Raw genomic sequence first — 18,795 nt, 5'->3', positions numbered from 1 at the left:
CTAATCTCTTTTTAAGAAATCAGATTCAATTATAACCTCATTTATTAGAATTTGAAAACTTCACACATTTAAAGGGTGACCCTACAAAGACCTAAGGCAGAAGGTGGCATGGCGCTACCTAACTATCAGTTTTATTACTGGGAGACAAACATACAAACTATCAAAACCTGGACATGGACACAGAGAGACGAACACACACAGGCCTGGTCTGCAGTAGAAATAAAATCCTGCAGTACGTCTTTATATTCCTTACTTTGTAGCCCAGTAAATACGACTTATCATCAATATACTAAAACCCAATTGTGCTTCACTCTCTCAGAATGTGGACCAATGCAGGAAGCACTTCAAGTCAGAGAAGCTTTTATCTGTGACGCCTCTACATGATGACCACCTTTGTCCAGCCTCTCAAGCGTACACAGTTTTGAATGTTTGTAAAGTGTATGTGATTAAAACATTTAGAGATTTGTACATAAAGAACGTCTTTGCATCCTATGAACAATTACACTCAAATGTCATCTCCCATGAACACAAGTTCTCCATAATCTCCAAATGAGAAACTTTGCTAAACTAACTCGGCCCACTTTTCCTGACCCCCCACTTATTTCTGTTCCACATTAGATATCAGTCAGTCTTGGAGACTCACACAGCATTTCTCTAACATATAAAAACATTTTAAAGTCCCTCTCTTTCAAAGACCCCAGAGTTCAGTAGGAAGAGGATCTCTGACTCAACATTTCAGAAACGGAGAGGAAGGCAGCCATGCACAGAATTCACTCGAGCTCCGTATGTGCAAAGCATTCAATGATTCAACTTAAAATCTTTTATTGAGCTCATCTCTCTCATTTAAATTGTTCAGATGTTCCAGGCTGTGATCCAACCTGCCAACGTCACAATCGACCCCCAGCCTCGCTGGACCTCATGTTTCTGGTGACGTGTCCCAAATTAACATCATTCTGGACCACAATGCCTCTCAGACAGCCTGGGGGTCCCAATTCCTCCTAATCCCCTAACAGCTGTGTTTGGTGGGCTCACTGAGGGGCTTAAGGACAAACAGACTGTCATTGCCTTTACTTCACTAGTGGCACGTTGGCTTATGTGACTCAGCTGGAAGAATCCTAACTCTCGTCTTCTAAGTCAGCGGGTATCTGATGTTCTTTACTGTTTGAAACTCTTTGAAAATCCGATTGTCACTTCGAGGATCTGTGAAGGACGTCTTTAAAACCTGGCAGGATGGCATCAATAACATTCTAGAATGAACATTTAAATTGAGGCGAGAGACTCCGTTCTCTCTTTACTGCTCTCAGCAGCTTCACTTTGGCTGTCGGCCTTCCTCTCTTTCTCACGGGTGGCGGTTGATTTGATTTTAGTTTTGTTGAGTTTGACTTGATTGTGTGGAATGTTACTTACTTTTAATAAATTCAATAAAAGATCAAAGAGCAAAGGCATCTTGTCACCTGAATGAATCAAGGCAGACAAGAGCTGTGAATCAAGCGAGGATGAAAATGGACGAGGACTTCAAGGACAGTCAAGAACGTCTCGGTAACAGCTCTTAAGAAGCCATTTGTAATCTCTACTTGCAGGACTGTCCCTTATAAACACACAGATGGACAGATGGACACTCACCTGGTAAGGTCAGCTCTCCAGTCTTCTTCTCAATGCCTTTCCCCTTCAGAGTCTCATGGTTGACCGTACAGACGTACTGTGCCTTCTCCAGGTCCATCAGAGTGTGGGGTGTGAAGGTGGCCTTGGACTCCAGATTGTAGCTCCGTTCTCCTCTGTTAGGGTCACACATTGTATCCGTGACATCTGGTCCTATCCAGCCTTCCCGCCTCCATGTCACTGTGATGTCCTTGGGGTAGAAGTCCTGGATGGAGCAGCACAGGGTGCACGGCTGGCCAAGTCCTTTAAAGTCAGAGAGCTGAATGTCTGACACGATGGGCCGGGAGAGCAGACCTGAGAAGGAGGAAACTACGAATGGTGAGGGAGGGGGGTCACATGACTAAGTGTGATCGGGGGTGAACATTTCTCACCTGAGATTACTGAGCAGCTCTTCTCGATGGGGTTCTGCGTCTGAGCCTCATGGCGCACCTGACAGATGAACTCCATGTCCTCCAGCTCACTCAGGTGCTGAGGTGTGAATTCAGCCTGAGACATCACCGCGTATCTGTTATCTTTCACTGATGGCCCAATCTGTGTCACATTGTGCCTCCAGTAGTCTCTCCCTGTCTCAGCTGTGATCCGTGTTTTCTTGTGTCTCCTCAACCAGAGCACCTCGATATCTTTGGGGTAGAAGTTTGACACGACGCAGGTCAGAGTGCAGGGCTGACCGAGCTTAGTGAAGTGAACCTGCATATTGGAGAGCCGGGGACGACACTTGTCAGCTGGAAGAGAAAGCAGAGCAGAGTAGACGTCATGGAGTCGTAGTTTGTAGTGATGGCAGAGAAACACGACAGCCCAGTGATCTTATGAAGAATGGAGCTAACAGCATTGAGGATAAACTGGGCATCTATGGTGACCAACGCTGGACAACAGCAAGTGACATCAAAACCGTCCATAAAAAATGTACCCATAGCTCACGTCACACAACCTTCACGTCTCGTCATCCAGTCGTGTGCCCACAATGTGCCAAACGCAGACATTTCACTAAAATATCATTCAGGAAATACTGCAGGAGGAGCCCCCCGTCAACGACAAGGAGATTTTTATCATGTCGTTTGCTGTTGTCCAGTGTTGGTGGCCACACACTCCTATTATATCAGAAACTTTGTCATCTCCAGACTGCATGAAAACACAAAATTAAAAGATAAAACTCTTCATGGCCATCACCACCAATTCTACAGCATAAATAACATTAAAACACACACTTTAGGGGGAAATATGGCCTTAACAATACAATCATGTTAAAATGAAAACAAAGGAAAACCATCACCAGAGCTCAGCTCGGAATTCAAGGACCTCCAAATGAGCTCCGAGACCCCAACATCTGCCTTTTTAGTTTGTTAGAATGTCTTATTTATTGTGCAGACTTTCTTTAACTTTATAGAAGTATTCTTGCTAATGTGATGCTGAGATTCTGTTTTGATGGGCTGATGTGACAAAGAAAGTGCCAGAAGTCACACAAATCGAAATCAAATGTCACGGAGCGAGAAAATCTTCACTTTGGAGGTGCAGGCCCAGCCGTATGTTAGAAAGTGAGCCGCAATCCCAAGTCTTCACTCACATGGACTGCCTGTGAATTCTTTAGGACTGTTTCACCCAAAGCAAAGCTGTTTTAGGATCCATGCTTTTATCTTTCATTCGTATCCAAGTTTATAATCTTAAATTAGAATAAGGAGACGACTCACAGCCTGAGAGTAAAGAGAACTGGAGGCCACAGGAGACGCAGAAGTCTACACAGATAAAGCCCCGGGATCAAAGCTGTCAGGTGAAGCTGAGCACCACCAGGCTAGCAAGTCAACCATCTGAGTGTAACACCATGAGGTGACCAGCCCACGTTGCTTTAGGACATGAAGAACAGTCCATCCAAGTGAAAAAGAAAGGAGAGACGTCAGAGACAAAAGCGAGACTCCATTCACTTGAACGTTGAAGATGTGGTCCATGCGTCTGCCTGAATGCAGAAGATGAACAATTCACACTGGATGACGTCCTCCATTGGCGCTGATGTTGCCTTTGCTGTTAATCTTCAGTAAGTTGATACTCAACCTTTATAACACACTGGTGAGGCCTAATCTGGAGTCCTGGGTGCAGTTTTGGTCTCCAGGCTACAAAAAGGACATAACAGCACAAGAGAAGGTCCAGAGAAGAGCGACGAGGCTGAGTCCAGGGCTACAGGGGATGAGTTAGGAGGAAAGATTAAAAGAGCTGAGCCTTTAGAGGAGATGAAGAGGAGACCTGAGTGACTGAAGTGTTTAAAATGATGAAGGGAATGAGTCCAGTGGGTCAAGACGGTGACTTTAAAATGAGGTCATCAAGAACATGGGGACACAGTTGGAAACTTGTGAAGGGGAGATTAGGATCAGGAAGAGAAGCACAGACACTTGGAGTAAGTGACCAAGCAGTGTGGTGGACAGCAGGACTTTAGGGACCTTCGAAACTTGAGAATGAAGTTAATTCAGAAGAATTAAGTGGACAGGACTGGCAAGCTTTGGTGCGCTGAATGGCCTCTTCTTGTCCAGATGTTCTAATGTTCTTAAAGTGTTCTGATTTTAATGAAAGGGTTCATTTTTATTTAGTTCTACACTTTCAGACTTTACTGTCCATTTATATTTTGTATTATTATTTTCTTCTCTTTCTATTACTCTATCTATACTAATAAAAGGCAAAGCCCTCACTCACTCACTCACTCACTCACTGACTCGTCACTAATTCTCCAACTTCCCGTGTAGGTAGAAGGCTGAAATTTGGCAGCTCATTCCTTACAGTTTACTTACAAAAGTTGGGCAGGTTTCAAGGAGTTTAAAGGTGAAGCTCGTCAAATTACCTTTTATGTTTCTGACATTATGTTGACATTTTGGTTATTATTATTTAAAGACAATACTATTCTGAACATGTACTTAAAGTACTTAAACTACCACTTTATTTTTAAGTCTGCCCAATTTTAGCCATGGATGATGATTCTGATTTGAATTGAAACGCATTTTTTTTTTCAGGAATAAAAAAAGCTTGAGTTTACAATATTCATGTCCATGTCTGTTATTTGATTCTGTCGCCCACTGAAACCGTTTTAAATAAAAAAAAAACATTTGCGCTTTGGGACAAATTTATGCGTGCAATTACATACGATTAATCAAGATTAATTAATTACAAAGCCTCTAATTAATTAGATTCATTTTTTTCCGCGCGTCCCACCCCTAATATATATATATATATATATGTATATATGGATGTATATGTATATATACTGTATACAGTATTTGTGTGTATATGTATATATATGTTTGTGTGTTTGTATATGTATATATATATATATATATATATATATACTGTATATATTACAGCAACACTCATGACAATGACAAAACAATGACATTGTCAATCATGTTACGTTATTATTAAAAAGTTTCCTTTTCTTTTTCATTATTTCTTTAACACACTACTTCTCCGCTGCGAAGCACAGGTATTTCGCTAGTTCTTAATAGTTAGTACTTTGCTGTTAATTTCTTTGAAACAAACATGCAGGGCAGCTGGCCTGGCAGGGCGCCCGGGCCGATTGGCACTTTCTTTCCCATGAGGTTAGCAGGTTGATGTGACTTCCCAGCAGAGGGGACATCACGGTTGGCAATAACGCATTGCTGGATGGCAAGTGGCATTAATGACGGCATATCAAGCCTGCAGGTCTGTGTTATGTCCAGGGACACTCATGTGCTGCCCACGCCAAAACTGGTGAGCCCCTTCAGGTTCTTCTGAGGAGTGACGGGCACTGAAGGCTTCACCCATAAATAGTGCTTAAGTGGATGAAGTCTGTGAGTGTGTGTGTGTGTGTGTGTGAGTTCAACTTATGGGTGGATGAGTAGACCAATCCAAAAATAAAGTTGGTGAGTTCCATCAACCCCACAAAAATACTTTAGGTTATTTAAAAAAAGATCAAATAAAATCGCCAGTTATGACACAGCAGGCGTGGATGCCAACATGGAGGCTGAGAGATAAAAGGAGGAGAAGTGAGGCAGTGGGGACGAGGACACGTCAGAGATGGTGAGCAGAGTGACAATGCCAACACAAGTGGGCACCACTGACTGTGGACAACAGAACAGTTTAAACTGCTGATGTGACGTGAAATACTACCGGAATTTATATGTGCGAGTAAATGTGCCAGCAGGTCTGCTTTCATGTATTTATTAGGCCATTCAAGGTTAACAGCGCCACACTCTATGCCCAGACTGCTCTTGTCGTCACCCACATTCAGCCCCCGGGCAGTCACTGTGAGCTGCGGCACCTCAGCATTTACAAACTAAGCCCAGCTAACTACCAACACCTTTGTAATGAAGTTTAGACATCAACTCAACCTGAACAACAACTAAACAACTAAACTGGCACAATAAATAATCAAGGAGTAGAAAGCAGCAGCAGCACAGAAAAGACAAAACGTTAACTAAGAGAAGGAGGTGAGGCCAGCAAAACTGACAAAAAACTGAAATGGGTTCAAATCCAACCTCTGTCTCTCGCTGTTTATAACAAATCAAATCACAGAAAATAGAAAATCAAAATCCAGCTGTCAACACTAAGTGAGGTACCTGAGCCAAAATGGGGACCCTAAACTCTAAAGTAAAGTTCATAAAATCAAACATAGCAAAGCAACAGAAAGTGCTGACAAGGACACAAGTCCTAAAGGGAAGGGAAGCCACGAGCAGAGCAAGCTGACTGGCTAACTACAGACCAGGGGCAAAGCAGGGGTCTTGTATGTCCATCAAGTGACTGCAGGCCAGAGTCCAGCGCAGAGCTCCGGCCCTTTGGGATTCACTCCAAGGGTGCGTTTAATTATAATAATAATAATAATAAATAGATCATGTTGGTAATAATCTGCCTCAGGATTTCAGATTAACGCACAGCTCTAAACTCCGCTGGACGGTCTCAGGAGACGCTCATTCACGGCGGTCGATGAGAACTTTAATGTGCAGTTTAGTGATGTTGTCAGAGGAGATCTCCACAAGTGGACTTGCACATGAAAAGGCAGGTGTTGTACGTTTTGAAAGACAGAACAAGGAAACGAGTCCAAGCACCTCACTTTTATGTCTCCTCCTCACTCTCGTCCACTTCCACTTCGGCTCCTCCATCCGTTTTTTCCACTTTAACTCAGACACAACAGCAGATTTTTAAGAAGGTAGATTATTCACCTTATTCCACATTAAAAATGAAATAAAAAATAACACCAACAAAATAAGTGAAATTCATGAGGAACATTCATCAGAGGAACAAACAGGTTGAAGCATTCAGCAAAAAGAGGAATAAAACTCAGCAAATACCAGGAATGAAACCCCAGTGGGATGCTGGCGTATTTCTGGAGAAATTAAAAAGACTAAAAAACTTGTGAGTAAAAGGAGACACCATGTGACCGGAGACTCTGATGGACACGTTAACACGAGTGACCGACCATCCAGGATGCCAGTCTCACCTGTTAACTCCAGTTTGCCAGACTTCTTCTCCGTGGTTTTGTCCAGGAAGGTCACGTGTCCCACCGTACAGATGTACGTTGTCTCCTCCAACTCACTGAGACTGTTAGGAGTAAACGTGACTGTAGAGGTCACCTCATAGGTCATGTTCTTCTTCTCTGGCCTGGGTGTGTCCACTGTCGCCGTCCACTGGCGTGACCCTGCAGTAACAGGCTGATTTCCTCTCTTAGTTACCCTCAGCCAGGTGACTGAAATGTTGCTGGGGAAGAATTTGGAGATGGTGCAGCTCAGAGTGCAGAGATCACCCACCTTTGAACACCAGAGCATTTCAATGTCCGACAGCAGGGGGCGCCCATCAATACCTGAAAATACAGAGAGGACCAGTCAGTGACAGAGGAAGAGATACAAGACCAGACTTGTGACATCTTCTGTAGTTTTTGATATAAAATATCTAACGGGTTTCCTTGGTCTCCATGTCCACAGTGGCAGTGTGGTGTTTCTGTCAGGGCACCTGAAATCATAGCTGGTACCTGAAGGACAGCAGCAGGTGGGCACACATGGGGTTTATAAATCTGAGATAATAATTTGAGCACCAACAATACTTAATACAGAAAACAAAACGTGAGTTATTTTCAGAAGTTATTTTTTTTAAGCAGCATGTCTCACTAAATCCAACGTCTCACAGAAATGGAAGTCAAATTTGAACTTCAGAGGTGGACTCGGCACAGCCAGATGTTCAAAGTGCTCCACTGTCTCTGGCCTGGCAGTTTGTGGGTGCAGACCAGAGTGACCAGGTCACTGATATCTCTGCAGGTTACTTGTCAGACTTCTCCTCGGTCTTCTTCATCTTTCCCCCCTTCTATGCGGGTCATTGTTCTGAGGATTTGGACCTGATTTTTATGGCCTGATGCCTTTCCTGACGCCAACCCTCCCCATTTCTCCAGGCTCCTGACCACCTCCAACATACTAGAAAGGCAAAGCGAAACAAAACCTCTTTTTAAAAATCCCACGTGCAGTCCTGCTCAGATCTGATCTTTCTACATAAAATACACAAATAAAACCAAAAACCAAGGGATCTCCATTTTGGTGACATTAACCTGTGTAATAACTGGGACAACACAGACACGCTCAATGTGAATGAACGCTCGAGGTGGGAGTGCCTCTAAATGAAGCCTCTCAGTGGACGTCCCGTGTGGCGTCTCCTAGGGACAGCCTGATGCCAACCAGCATTGTGACGTGGCACAAGGCCTTTGGCAGCTCAAAGACAAACAGTGGTTCACCTTTCTAACGTGACTGTCACCTGCCAGCGTGGCCTGATTGCTGAGCGTCTTCTGATTTAAAATTGTGTTTCTTCCCAGAGAGTTTCGCAGACAGACGTTGACGTAAGTAGCTGAACTCCCCATGACACTCTGAACTTGTCAGACCAGCTGATTTGCTTTGAATTCCTCCACAGTTTGCTCCACCAGTCCTAATTAGCCTCTGGTGCCCACAGACCAGCGGTGACTACCGCACTCAAAGTGACAGCCGCGAGTTTTTATTTTCTATTTTACTTCTTTGCCGTCATGAGCTGGCAGACTCACAGGCGTTTGGCACTAAAAAAATGTGAAAGAGCAGAGCAGCTGCCGGTGGTCTGTTACTGGGGGTCTCAACTGTCAGACAAATGTGTTTGCATTCACTTTGATTGACTTCAGCATCATGAAGTCTGATCCCACCAGTTCAAAGTACAACAGACCAAGAAATAAAAAGTCAACTAACGATGCAAACCTCTCACATGAACAGACATCTCTAAACGTAACAGAATGACAAGCAGATGTCCACATGTGAGCGAATGATTTCTTTGATCCCAAGTCTTCAGCTCTAACCCTAACCCTAACCCTAACCCTTGAGACCAAATCAGACCCCAGTGGCTAATCTCAGAGCAGAGCCCAGCAGCCCACCAAGCTGCAGACCCCTGCGTTCAGCCACAGTCCGTCATTTGGGGTCTTTGGTTTGAGAAGCACCAGAACAAAACCAGACGTCATCACGGGGGGACATGCAGACGGCACACAGGTAGGACATGAGCTAGGATTTGAACCCAGCAGCCCCTGCGACTGACTTGACTGACTTAAATCAGAGATGAAGACAACAAAGAGGATGAGTCGTCACTGAGAGACGGAGGTGTGATCGCCATTAAATATTAATAACAATTCTTTTCATTTCTAATGCGCTTTTCTCACAACGCTCAGCAACTGCAGGTTAAGAGCCCAACAAAGCGGAGTCCTTATTGGCATTTCTGGGATTAAAACCAGCAACCTTCCGATTACCAGTGCAGATCCCTAACCTCAGAGCCACCACTCCGCCTAAAGAGAAGACAAATGAGCTGCTGGTCCTGATGCCTGCCAGCCAAACGCACTTCATTCTAAACAGACGGAGACTCGTCGCAGTGGCACAGCGGGTACCACGACTGCCTCAAGTCCCACTCCGCTCACTCCCTCCATGTTCTCCACGTGTCACCTTCATGTTTTCTTCTGGCATCTCAAAGACATGCATGTTGGGTTAACTAGCCAGTCAGGGTTTGTGTGTCTGTGGTGGGCCACAGTGGAGGGCCGCAGTCCTGCTCGCACCACAACTTTAACTCCATCAGTCGGGCACAGTCGTTGTGTGAACTCTGATCTGGTCCTCAAGTGTCTATCACTGAGCAGATGGCCAGGTGGGCCCAGTGGCCAGCACTCCCTTTATGAACTGACCTTCTCCACTGGACCCCCGGTTGTTTATTTCTCACATCCCTTTGCTTTTTCACTGATAATTCATGTAATGGTCACTTCACTGACCTGTCCAGTCTGCCGATTGTCTCATAAAATGACAGAAAGTAAAACAGGGTGGACATGTGGGGAGTTTTCAAACAGCAGCATGACCTCTTAACTGGCTTACCTGGGGTGTCACCGGTGACCGTCTTCTCCAGCTTTCCCACAGATTCGTGCTCAATGACCACTGAGGCCTTGAACCCCGGCTCCTGGACCTTAGACAGCGGGACAGAGCAGACACTGACTGTGCTGAAGGTCTCCTTGGAGTGGTCTTGGATGTCCGGTTCGTCTGTTTTCACCTTCTCTCCTCCCAATGTCCATGTGAAGCGGATGTTTTTTGGGTAGAACTCGTCCACTCTGACCTGCAGCTTCACGTCGGTGTCCGAGTCCTGAGAGACGTTCTCGATGTCTGAGAGTTGAGGTCGAGCTGGAGATTGGAGACAAGAGAGACAGCATTGAGTGACAGAAGTCCAGTGAGCTGCACTTACTGGCCAAGCAGGAGGTCACTTACTGGATATTCGTTGTAATGTGTAATGCTCCTCCGGGTGAGCCGATGACGGACACGACACCTGCACACTGCCCCCTCATGGTCAGCTCGGGTCGGTAGAAACTGCAGGGTCACAGGGGTCTCTGTCCTAAAGAAGCCTTTCTTGGGAGGGTCTGTCTTCAGACGGTAATCAGAGGGGCTATTTAGGGGCACTGAGGTGACATCCTCACAGTCTCTCTGCTGATTGTCCACTTTGACCTCCTGGTCATTGATAAACCACTGCTGAGTGACCAGTCCAAGTCTCCAGCCTGTGAGGATGCACTTCACTGACCCGATGTCACCCTGGACCAGCTTGAGGGGGACGAGAGGTGACAGGGACACTGAAACAGAGAAAAAGAGAGAGAGAGCAGGTGACAGAAGTGATGGAGCATTTGACATTTTACTGACACCTCAGGGGTCCTGCTCATGTCTATCTTAATGGTCACTTATGGTCATCTTAGTCTTTCAATTTCTTTTAGTCCCTTCAGGTCCCCTGAATGTTGTTGAAAAGCTGGCCACAAAGTCACATCTGCTGCTGTGGTTCACTCCTGAGGACATCAGGCCTCGTGAGACACACAATGGGGGCAGTAAAGTCCTGCAGGACTGCACAGTGGAGTGACCAGTAAATGGCCTTGTAGGCAAACAGGAATGGTAACTGGACACCAGTTCAATGGCCCCTTCCCGTCATTGTCTACCCATTATAGTGCCTTTCAAACTAAAACATCTTCATATTCACACCACAGAGAGCAGCTGTGTTTATTCAAGGGGGGCTCAGGAAGGCCAAGTGACTTGAACAGGGTGGCACTGGAGGGCTGTGACTCAAAGTGGGCACAGAATGGCCTGAGGGGACAGCACGCCGACGAGGCCCGTGACCCCCATGTTCACCAGCAGGGGTCACACTCTTCACAGGTGGCTTCGCTCAGACAGCACTTTAAATAAAACTCCCCGGGCCTGCTGAGGTCCTCCTCTCATCACAGACGGACAGCAGGGGGCGCCGTCTTTACCGGCCAGTCGCTCAGCCAGTAAGCACAAAGTGAATGAAGACTTCCAGTCCGAGTATCGATGAAGCACAACACCCTGCACACTTTCCTGTCACTTCTGGTCCTTTGTGGTCCGGCGCCCGTGTCCTTGGCCAGGCGTGTCTTTGTGAAGCCTCTGCAGGCTGCCATTGTGAATCAGGAACAAGCAACTGAAATGTTAATGAAGTCCCCTACTGTGTGATGTGCCTGGTGGTCCCCACATCTGTAGACACCCACTGAGACTGGAGTACCAGAGTGTGGAATGCTGGGATACACGTCAGAGCTCAGGTAAGCTGTCAATCAAAGGGGAAAGTGCGGCAATGGGGGGCTGACTGGGCTGAGAGGTGTTAAAGGTCAAAGTGACTGTCACAGTGGACTGCGTATGTTTGTCACTTTGTACTGAGGACACAGGCCAGACATTCCTGCACAACACCGGCCCCCCAGGTCTCTGTGCGTCTGCTGACCGAGCCCTTCAGATGTCACCGTCAGTGACGTGGCCCTGTGGTCACTTCTGTTAGCCGCTCAGTTCTCTGATCATAAAGGCAGATGGAAGGACAACACGAGTTCAAAGTTTAAACCTGCCATTCCAATATGAAGAGCTGGAGCTGAGCAGACCAGGCAGTCACTGAGGACAGGAAGCATTTCTGTACCTTTGATAATCTCGTTGGACGTATCTCCTTATTTACTGCTAATGTTATGGACAGTCAGGTATACTGTGATGCAAAGCCAGTGGTCCACCATGCAAATGAAAGAGTGAGCCGATGGCCACAAGTGACGTATTCATAGTGTATGTCACATGCCATGGAAAAGTGGAGTGCAAGCAGAGCTCTAAACTGGGGGATCAATGGTGAGACCCACCACAGCAGATCAGACAGTGGTGGGCAAAGCAGACTCACCTGAGAAGAACCAGAAGACAGCGAGAAGAATGAGGAGGAAAGTAAAGACCGCAAACACCATCAGTGTGACCTCCGTGACGGTCAGCCCCATATCTGTGTGAGAGATGAGAACACGAGTCAGGAGCCACAAGCGGAGGACATTGGTGTCACAGTCACCCTGTGGGTCAGTGGTGCCATTAGCTTGTCTCCAGTCGGTCCTGTTAACCTTCACCACCTGGTGACTCATAGCCCACACGCCATCTTCACTGACGAGAGGAGGTGACCTCACAGAGTGACACTTGGACATGCTGCTTGGCACCCCAAAGGAAAAGACACACAAAGTAAAGCAAAGAGCATTTTATACAGCGTCATCATGCGACGCACCATATCCAGTAATCGGCCGTCCTTGCACATTTATTTTTAATTTGAATTTAATAATCAAACTCCGAGTCACAGGTGGGGCTTTCAAATGGCAGCTTGAAGTTAGCCATGGAGATCGAGTCACCTCAACCCAGAAACAAACGGCCTTCGAATGCTTTACTGGACACCGCTGTGATACACAGTCATGTGACCCTGGTACAAGACCCCCCTCCATTAAATGGACCCCTTCAATGGTGAACACCAGCCAGTGAAGTGAGACGGAGGCCGGTCGTTGAACTCCTTCCTCGTCTGTTGAATGTTCAGTCTGAGCTGAGGGGTCTGCTGCTACGAGCCGCTGCTCATCCCTCCATAGACTTGCTGTCACCAGTTCTGTCCTGGTTATCTAACTGGGCCTTAAAGTCACATTTCCTGTCCACTCCTCTCCACGGACCTGCCTCACAGTCTTCTCTTCTTCGATTGTTCATCCATTTCAGTTGTTCTCTTCTTCTCTTATGACCAGGGGCCTCATGTGTAACGCTGTGCATAGAATTCACACTAAAACATGGCGTACGGTGTGGTGGGCTGGCACCCTGCCCAGGGTTTGTTTCCCACCTTGCGCCCTGTGTTGGCTGGCATTGGACCCCCGTGACCCTGTAGTTAGGATATAGCGGGTTGGATAATTGATGGATGGATGGATATGGCGTACGGACAAAACTGGAAATGTGTGTATGAAGAACAGCAATTCAGATACATAAGACTGTGTGTGCGCCACGTGCCATGCACTTCACCTTTATAAATCACAATCAACGTGAATTTTAACACACGTGCACATGCCTATAGCCCCACCTTGACTCCTCCTAGAATTTTACATATTTTAATATGCAAATAAATAGAAATCTCACCTTCTATTTGGTGTATTGTTAGAAGACAATGGCAAAAATCACGTGGAAAAAAGAAGAATTTCAAGGAATGTAAAGTGGCAGCTAATTAGAACGTACTACTTGTTGGCTTAAGCAGTGGTTTAAACGACAAAGACGTTCACAGTGCCCGAAATAAAATGATATTTGAACTTCCTACAAGTGTGAATCCCACCACCTGACTTGCAGATGGCACCCACCGTGGACCACAATGTGCTTACATTTGACTTGTCAGTGCCCATCTGACACCAGCGACCCCCTCAAGCGATCTACTCACACCTGGCGTATCTCCTCGCCGTCTCCTTCAGGGCTTGGTGCTCCACCTCACAGGTCAGGTCATCCCGGCTGGTTGGTGTGAAGCTGTAGACACTCTCGGAGTTGTAGGTGCCATCAGGGTTCATGCTTGGCTCTGCAGTGTTTAATGGTGAGACAGCCTTTCCGCTCCTCGTCCAAATGAATCGGATCTCTTTTGGATAGAAGTTCTTGGCAGAGCAGGTCATATGGTGCTCCTCCAGCAGATGAACTGACTCCGGGAGCAAGAGAACCTCAGGAGGAACTGAGGAAATAAAGGGAAACAGCAGGAGCAGGAAGACTTTAGGAAAAGGACATCGATGACCTCCAATGATACGGTGGGCCTTTGTGGGACGATTAAAAGCAGAATGTGAACAGGAAAAGACTCGTCACATGGAGGTCACTTACCTTGGATGGTCAGAGCCAGGCTGGCTGACCCTTTCTCCCCTGCATGTGTCACTTCACACTCGTACTGCCCCTCGTCCCGCTTCACGATGGATTTCAGGAGCAGCGAGGCGTTTCCTTGTGAGAGGTTTGGTTCAAACAGACTGGCATCCTGTCTCGCCGTGACCTCTCCATTGGCAAACTTGGCGACCAAGAACCCATACTGATACCAGGAGACAGTCAGGCGTCTGAGGTCAATGGAGCCCGGTGTGACTAAGAAGCTGCAGGGGAGCACAACGTGGGAGTCTCGCAGGGCGATGGTGTTTGACTCTGATGAGTGCACACTGAGTTTTGCCTGTGACCCTGAAAAGACAAGGAGTGACATCAGAGAAAACGGGCAGTGTGGCGTAGAAGGGGCTGAGGCGCTGGGTGGGTGATACCCCACAGTAAACATTTGAGAGACTCCGACTCAAACACTGAATGTGCCTCTGTGCCAACAGATACTAATGAGGAGTGCCCACTCATGGGTACAAGTGCAATAAAGTGGATAGGACAGCGCTAACCAGGATGGCAGGGTTGCCAAGTCCACCGTGATGACCAGCTGGGATGACCAGCAGTATCAAAAGTGTATTGAGAATGGACCGCCGCCCAAAGACATCCAGCTGGTGACAGTGCTGTGGTCAGAAAGTGACCGCTAATGAAAGGGGCTAATTGCTCCACAGTAAAGACGCAGAAGCAGTTCACCTGCTAAAGCGCCAAGATGAAAGTTGAGGGGCAGTATGCCAAGGTCGAAGAGACGGAGGGGATGAGGTAACAGAAGACCACTTAAAGAATGTAAAGAAAAAGAAAAAAAGAAACTGCAGAGCAGTCCAAGAACACATGGAGGACACAGCCAGGAGGACCGATAGGGACACAAATGTCAGAGGGCATCACGGGTGAGGCCAACCAAAAGGGCAGTGCGAGGCAATGGAGGACTCAAAAGTGGTGCGCTGAGTAATCAAGAAGACCACCGAGTGAGCGGGGAGAACACAGGGCCTGCCGCCTAACCACCTTACGCACGACTTTAGAACGTTCCTGAAAAAGCCTTCGTGATGGCATCTGAGAATTTCCAGTTGGAGGCAACACAATAAGTGTGAAGGTGAATGAGGTCTGAGAGCACATCGGACCTGACCTGTCAAAGTACACGGGCTCTGGGGGCTGACAAGTCTGTCATTTTAAAATGAGAATGTGATATATGCTGTGTGTGTGTGTGTGTGTGTGTGCCACACCACACCTGCGCCTCAGAAGAGCTCATCCACCTGATGCCAATGGGGGGCACTACCCTGGGGTATAAATGTGGCTCCCTATGCCCCAGGCCAGTGATGGGCACAATGGTGCCGTCCTTCAGATGAGACACAAAAACGAGGTCCTGACTCTCTGTGGATGTCCTTCATATCCCGATGTCCAGGCTAATATGACCCCAAATCATTCCTTGTTTCTGATTGGCGAGCTCTGTCACCCCTTCACCCCCTAGCAGCTCATGTGCACTGAGTGTACTGTCACAGAAATGGCCGTCATCGCCTCATCCAGTGAAGGTTACACATTAGTGGAGATGGAAGTCGCTCTTTGAGTAGTGAGAAAAGCGATATATAAAAGTAAAGAAGAGTGGAAGGAGACTGCAGATTGATGGATGTCCTGACCAGGATGGCTGGTGTTCCCTTTCCTGGGTAGGACAGAGGAGGACAGGGATAGACCACCACCTATCAGAGCTGTATACTCTGCCAGAGCACTAGGTGGCAGCACCCCTTTGCTTGATCTCCTCCTCATACGCCCGCGTAGCAATTTGGGAACTGCAGTCCCACTGGGAAGTTCGGCTGAGTGCTGTGGGTGCTGCCGGTGGGAGATACGGAAAATGGATGAGGGGCTTCAGCCTGACCTGGACGTACTTCCTCTGTGCAATGTTGTATGAAGGGAAATGGCATACAATGGAGTCACCTCAACTCACCTGGGGATTAAGAGTCAGGAGACGAGGAGCTCAAAACTCACCTTGAAGGAGTGGAGGCTAAAAAGAAAAGGATGAGAATTGTGCCCTCTGTGTTTAGTGGAGACAAAGGTCTCTCTGTCAAATAAGAACGAGAACTGGAACTTGAGTAATTGTGACTGGTGTCATGACACCCTTAAGAGGCCACAATATATATTATATACAAATATAAGAATCATTTGATTTAAAGATACGCTGCTAGTGACTATGCTGGGGTTTGATAGTCAGCACTGGTGGTAACTCAGCGTTACCTCAGACAGCAGCTTGTGCACATGCAGTCCAAAATCATTCATTTAGATAGCGAAGAACCACAAAGCACAAAAAGAAAGAATTACATGCTGAGTCGCTCTTGCTGAGGATATGGCAATAGAAGAACTGAGGACATTCAGTCCAAAAAGACACAGGGAGAACATGCAGACTCCATGTAGGACCCGACACTGTGAGGCAGGAATGACAGCTCTGTGCTACCACTGTGCCCACATACTAAAACGTCTGTGCCGATCTCTTTAGACTTCATCCTGACTAATCTGAGGTGACGTGCTGTGGCTGAAGTGTTCTACCTAATCGGCTTTTCATAGGAGTGCGGAAGGAAACTAGGAGTAGCTGGAGGAAACCCACACAGACATTGGGAGAACATGCAAACTGTACAAGAAGGAGGTGACACATGAACCCTGGTCTCCTTTGTGTTAAGCAGTAGTGCCACTACTGGGCCACCAATATTTTATATATATGTGTGTGAGTGTGTGTGTGAGTGTGTGTGTGTGTGTTTGTGTGAGTGTGAGTGTGTGTAGTGCCACAGATGTGTGCAGGTGACACCTTCAAGGCTCTGTGCCTATTAAAGGTGCCACTCCGGGACAAGAGGAGGCGCTGCCACTAAACTTTTCTCCTTCTTTACCTCCATCTCTGAGGAGCCAATGGCAGGTGACTCCTCACCACACCCCAGGCTCCTGAAGCCCCGCCCTTTCTGGGTCACCTTCTGTAATTTTGGCCCTGAAGAGAAAGAGGAGTTTGTGCCAAAGGACCCGTCAGACACAACAGCACAGCTCAGAGGGAAAGAACAAAACCAGGAGATTAAGGTCACTGCAGCCGATATCCCTCTTCTTCTTCTTTGCTTTTGTTTCTGTTATCTTTGATTTTTGGTATTAAAAGTAAATTGCTGGGCTCGTACCCCAGTCTTCTCTGTCATCACTGACAACACATACTTTATAGATAGATAGACACATAGGACTTTATTTGACCCCAGGGAGAAATTCGGCCTTTAACAGAAGCTCTTAAAATAAATAATTAAATACTTAAATAGATAAAGAAATAAAAATAAAGTAATTAATATACACACTTTGGTTTGAACACACAGCAGAATGTCTATAGAGCAAGAAAATTAAAAAGAAAGAAAAGCATACTGTATATATATATATTTTTTTTTTTAATTCGATTTTTTTTATCTTTTTATACATAAGCACAGAAGTGGCGAACACTCAGATAAAGACCGACTGCCGTTTTGGATTCGATGTTATTAATTGTCAGTATTTGGTGTGGTAGTCGGGCAAATTGAACAAATAAAATGTGAATAAAGAGGAAAATGAAAGAAAGACTTAAATATTTAATACTTAGGCAAAAATTCAAAACTTTCTCGTATATATATATATATATATATATATATATATATATATATATATATATATATATATATGTATATATATATATATTTACAAATGTCAAGGCTCGTGTAACTTTTCTGAATGTAAAAATAACAGATAGAAATCGAGTCGCCAGCTAATGAACTGATCGTGCTGATCGCTTGAAAGTGAAACTGACTGACGGCAGATTGGCAGGGACAGAAATGTGCAGCACGGGGTGCCAGGACTGAAGCTGAGACCCCCTCTGCCCTCCAAAGCCCCCAAAGCTTCGCCCGCACTTTTATTTTCCGCGCAGTTCAGCCCGTGAATGGTAACGATGACGTCATCACGTTAACACACCGTTAATGGCCGTTTTACCGCAGCCTGTGAAAGCCCGGAGACGCCCCTCTTCCTTGAACAGCTGATCTCGTGTTGCAGACCCTCACCATATTTGGTGTCAAAGTTGTGCTGTCAGTCGCTGCTCGGACCCGCAGGCTGTTTTGGAGAAATTGGCGGAACTTTAACACGTACCGTGTACGTCCGCCCGAGAGCGATTGAGGAGCCGAGCTTCAGAACTGGATACCATTCGTTACGTTTCTTATCTGTGGGTCACCGTTATTTAACGGGACTCTGGCCAGACGCGTCTCTAAAAGCTCTCAAGCAGTTTAACGGCCATGCAGGGTCGCACAGCTAACGGACCGCAACTTCACCTCCAGCTCTCAGGCGCCGTCGGTCAATCAGACTCACCTCGGCACAGCAGTGCAGTCAGGAGCAGCAGACCCCCGATCTTCATGGCTAACGGAGATCAGGTCGATTTGATTTTAGTTTCGAAATCGTCCAGAGCAGCTGTCATGAGGGGTCACGGGACCTGGGGGGCTCGGCAGCCAACTAAACGACG

At 46.6% G+C, this 18,795-nt stretch overlaps 1 protein-coding gene and 1 gene segment (V, D, J or C); both read right to left on the bottom strand.

Annotated features, from left to right (window-relative positions):
* The window catches only part of LOC120536424, a 21,276-nt gene extending 11,018 nt beyond the window's left edge, over window positions 1-10,258 (bottom strand). The window contains 4 exon segments of the C gene segment in view: window positions 1,624-1,953; window positions 2,031-2,381; window positions 7,109-7,468; window positions 10,017-10,258. Of these exon segments, the coding sequence occupies window positions 1,624-1,953; window positions 2,031-2,381; window positions 7,109-7,433 (1,006 nt within the window).
* Window positions 10,231-18,795, bottom strand: LOC120536426 (tapasin-related protein-like). 2 transcript variants are annotated; one of them, XM_039764765.1, is made up of 6 exons: window positions 18,645-18,795; window positions 14,286-14,624; window positions 13,864-14,142; window positions 12,331-12,423; window positions 10,401-10,756; window positions 10,231-10,316 (listed from the first exon to the last, which is right to left on the bottom strand). In XM_039764765.1, the coding sequence occupies exons 1-6, from the start codon at window positions 18,688-18,690 to the stop codon at window positions 10,260-10,262; spliced, it is 1,170 nt and encodes a 389-aa protein (XP_039620699.1). In that variant the 5' UTR covers window positions 18,691-18,795; the 3' UTR covers window positions 10,231-10,259. The 2 variants fall into 2 exon arrangements, with proteins under 2 accessions (XP_039620699.1, XP_039620698.1); XM_039764764.1 differs by lacking the exon at window positions 18,645-18,795 and having other exon boundaries at window positions 14,286-14,765.

This window comes from Polypterus senegalus, chromosome 10, assembly GCF_016835505.1.
Source record: "Polypterus senegalus isolate Bchr_013 chromosome 10, ASM1683550v1, whole genome shotgun sequence".
NCBI classification, from domain to species: domain Eukaryota; kingdom Metazoa; phylum Chordata; class Cladistia; order Polypteriformes; family Polypteridae; genus Polypterus; species Polypterus senegalus.
This window is presented reverse-complemented; position numbering and strand designations above follow the sequence as displayed.